Raw genomic sequence first — 3,505 nt, 5'->3', positions numbered from 1 at the left:
GAATTGTCTGCAGCACACGATCAATACCAGCAGAGGTCTACAATGATTCTAAAATAGAAAGTGTCAGTATGAGTAACCCAAACTGGCCCCCCTCAAATGCAAAACTCCATGTGGGTTGGCTAGAGTCCAATGCATAGTTTCTCTGATTGGTTGTGTGAGAAACTATGTGAGCAAAATATGCAAATTGGCTCGAAATTGCAGTTGAAATCACTGGCTCTCATGCATTGGGAGACTGAACTTCAGAGAGAGCAAGGGGGGCATGCCTGCTCAACACTACTGACTGCAAGTTATGAATTCATGACAAGATACTTGAACAAAACTCGTTATTACAGTACATTTTAAAGCATATCTTGTTCAATCATCTTTGTCTTGGAACCTCTCTCTTCATTTTTCAAATGAGTGCCACGAGGTAAGGATCATTGTTTTTTTTAAAATGTAGTCTTAAAGTAGATGTTTGCAGTTCAAGGCAATAACTCATTTGGATGGGTTCTCAATTTGTAAGCAGAATAAAATATTGTATTGATCATTTTAAAATGTTTTTGGTTTTCATTTAGATTTTAGGAATAGCACGATCATGTGAGCTGAACAAAAATCTATGTTGGCAACAACTTTTCTGGTGAAGTAGATGTTCTTCCAAAATGATGACTGCCATGTAATATCATGAGACTAAAAAACATACATTTAGTAGGTACTTAACGGAGCCCTGTTACGTACCTAGACATTGACCTGTATAATATAGTGAAATGTATAATGAACACATTTAGATGAAGACATTTTGGGACCTCAAAAGACCTGAAGAAAAAATATTGAAGGACTTTATTAAAATACATTCTGTTTGTTCCCCCTTCCTCAGGTACCTCCACGTATTAAATTCATCAGCAATGCCGGTTCCTGTTATGCCTGTAGACATCGCTATGCGCATGTATATCACACACTCGCCACCTCTCCATAGCTTCCTCAGTTCCCATGAGGACTTGAGGGCCAGGAACCGGGCAAACCACTACAAGCCCCTACAGCCCTGCATCTGCTCCCAGAGGCCTTTGGAGGGCTCCAGTCTGGTCTGGAAGAGCCCCAAGACAACCATGAAGACCTCAAAGGGCAAGAAGAGAGTGGTCTTCGCCGACTCCAAAGGCATGTCCCTCACAGCCATCCACGTCTTTTCAAAGTTTGATGAGGAGCCTGCGCTGTCCAACTTTCCATTTGACCTCATAGACCTGGAGAATGCCACCATGGAGCTGAAGATCTGCACCAAGCGAAGCCTGGCGCTGGACTTTCCCCAACCCGCTGCAGACTATCTGGCCTTCCGGAACCGGCTGTTGAAGAATTCTGTGTGCCTGGAAAACTGCACACTGCAGGATAAGTCACTCACGGGCACCGTGAAAGTCCGAAACCTTGGCTTTGAGAAATCTGTCCATGTCCGGGTAACTGTTGACTCATGGAAAACCTACACAGACATTGACTGCACCTTTATGAACAACGTCTACAGTTGCCAGGACACAGACACATTCGCCTTTGTCTTCAAACTGCCCCGTTACGTACCTCCTTATAACAGAGTCGAATTCTGCATATGCTTCAGAAGCAAAGACCAGGTTTTCTGGGACAATAATGACGGTAAAAACTACATTCTCAAACCAATTGGGTGGAATGGAGACGATGTGAAAACAATGCCCAAAACCCCTGTTGAGCGTAAGAAACCAGAAGAGCACAAGAACTCCAGTAAACTACTGGAGATGGGGTTTGACCAGTTTGCAAGTCCTCGCTCATCAAGTGGACTCTTTCCTGGGTTGCAAAGCTGGGGCCGAATTGAGAATGGTGCCAACTACTGGTGAAATTAGGGAAGACTTTCAGCTACAGTGAAGAGTTATAACAGGGATACACATGGAGCAGAGGGATAGCAGTACTCGTGACATAACTTATCTTAAAATGTCAAAAGCTGCTTTGAATGCAATGAAGCACATCAAGAAATAAAAAGTGTATGGAAAAATGGACCATGGCTAGTTTCTACTGCTATTTGGTTACTATAGAGATACTTTCTTAATATGATCAGAGAGATGGAGGCAATTGATTAGATTTTTTATTTTACATGTGATTCTTGTGTAAAGTAAGTTAGTGCCTTCTCAATATCCTTCTTGTTATAAAACAAATATCCATTGAAATTTAAGTTTGACAATCTGTAACCTGGTATTAGCCCATTTTCAAGGTTGGAATTTATCGTAAGCAAATGCACTGATTGAGATGAACTTCCTGATTTCCATACATACAGTATGTGGTGGGATCGGACCAATGGGATGTCCTTCATATTGAAGGGTAAGAGTGGTATCATCCATCTGTGAAAAAATAAAATACAAATGTATATACATTTCTCAGTAAATAAGGCAAATTATAAAATGTACCTTCAACATCCTTTGTACCTTCAAAATATATGTTTTTAATGAAGACTCGTGTCATTTGATTTCTCAACATTGCTGTCTCATGTATCTCTTTTCAAATGCTTATTATTGTATTTGATGCAATGTGAAGTTGTATTGATAAGATACAATCAGGAAATGTAATTATCACGGCCTGTTGTCTCATACAGGAGTTAATGCTGGTATGTTTTTCTTTCCCAATAAGTGCCCTGATAATGTTAAGTCAGTATTACAGAACTACGCCTTGTGGTGGACCTATTACATGTTTAACTGGGCTCTATGAATGGTGATTGTTCTTATTTCTCTACGTGTAATTCTGGTGTGAGTGTTGAGCAGTGGTGTGGCTGAAGTATGTATGTACACTATTTTATATTATTACTGTGAAAAAAGGTTGGTTATTGTGCTCTTGAATGTGTGCTTAAAGTGTATGTGATCTTTTTAGAAATAAAATGTTATATTGTACAAAACATTCATGATCCCTAGTCACTTTTTCATCACCTCTTCAGGGGTATGCCACAATGCAGGGCCTAATAATGGCAAAGCTCTCTTCGTGTCACTGACACGTTTTAAACAACTGGCTTTGACTGTGAGGCATCGGAGAGGGTTGAAGTCATACCCCTACTACAGACTCCATTTTCCACCTTGGTCAGCAGCATGACAAATAGTTGTCTGTTGACCGCTCATGCCAGAGGAGTGCTGAAAGGAAATCCCAGTCTTGCGACACCTTGGTGTTAGAGCAGTGTAGAAACACACAGCTGGATATTACATAGCTAGTTCATACAATAGGGGAGCCTTCAAGTTTCAGTGTGTCATTGGTTATTACATAAATAATTTCATACATTTACAGGGGAGGAGGTGAACCAAGTTATATTCTCATCCTTCTCTTCTTTCAGAGGTAGTGATATGCCCATGCATTATTTTGTCAGTGGAATGTAAATTAAAGTGTTGTCTGACTCCAGTCAGTTTCCTGTGCAGAATCATACCCAGCAGGACACATAATAACTCCTCTGCCTCAACAGGAAGAGCCCCCAGGATAAGACTGCTCACCAGCCCCTGAATGATACCAATATCCTGAAACCTCCTGATAAACTTTACAT

The 3,505-nt window shown here is 40.8% G+C and overlaps 1 protein-coding gene across 1 annotated transcript; it reads left to right on the top strand.

Annotated features, from left to right (window-relative positions):
* Positions 1-211: 211 nt before the first annotated feature.
* Positions 212-2,875, top strand: LOC124040737 (protein phosphatase 1 regulatory subunit 3C-B-like). Its single transcript, XM_046357827.1, has 2 exons — positions 212-409; positions 854-2,875. The coding sequence occupies exons 1-2, from the start codon at positions 396-398 to the stop codon at positions 1,827-1,829; spliced, it is 990 nt and encodes a 329-aa protein (XP_046213783.1). The 5' UTR covers positions 212-395; the 3' UTR covers positions 1,830-2,875.
* The last annotated feature ends 630 nt before the right edge of the window (positions 2,876-3,505 follow it).

This window comes from Oncorhynchus gorbuscha, linkage group LG08 (genome assembly GCF_021184085.1).
Source record: "Oncorhynchus gorbuscha isolate QuinsamMale2020 ecotype Even-year linkage group LG08, OgorEven_v1.0, whole genome shotgun sequence".
Classification (NCBI taxonomy): Eukaryota; Metazoa; Chordata; class Actinopteri; order Salmoniformes; family Salmonidae; genus Oncorhynchus; species Oncorhynchus gorbuscha.
This window is presented reverse-complemented; position numbering and strand designations above follow the sequence as displayed.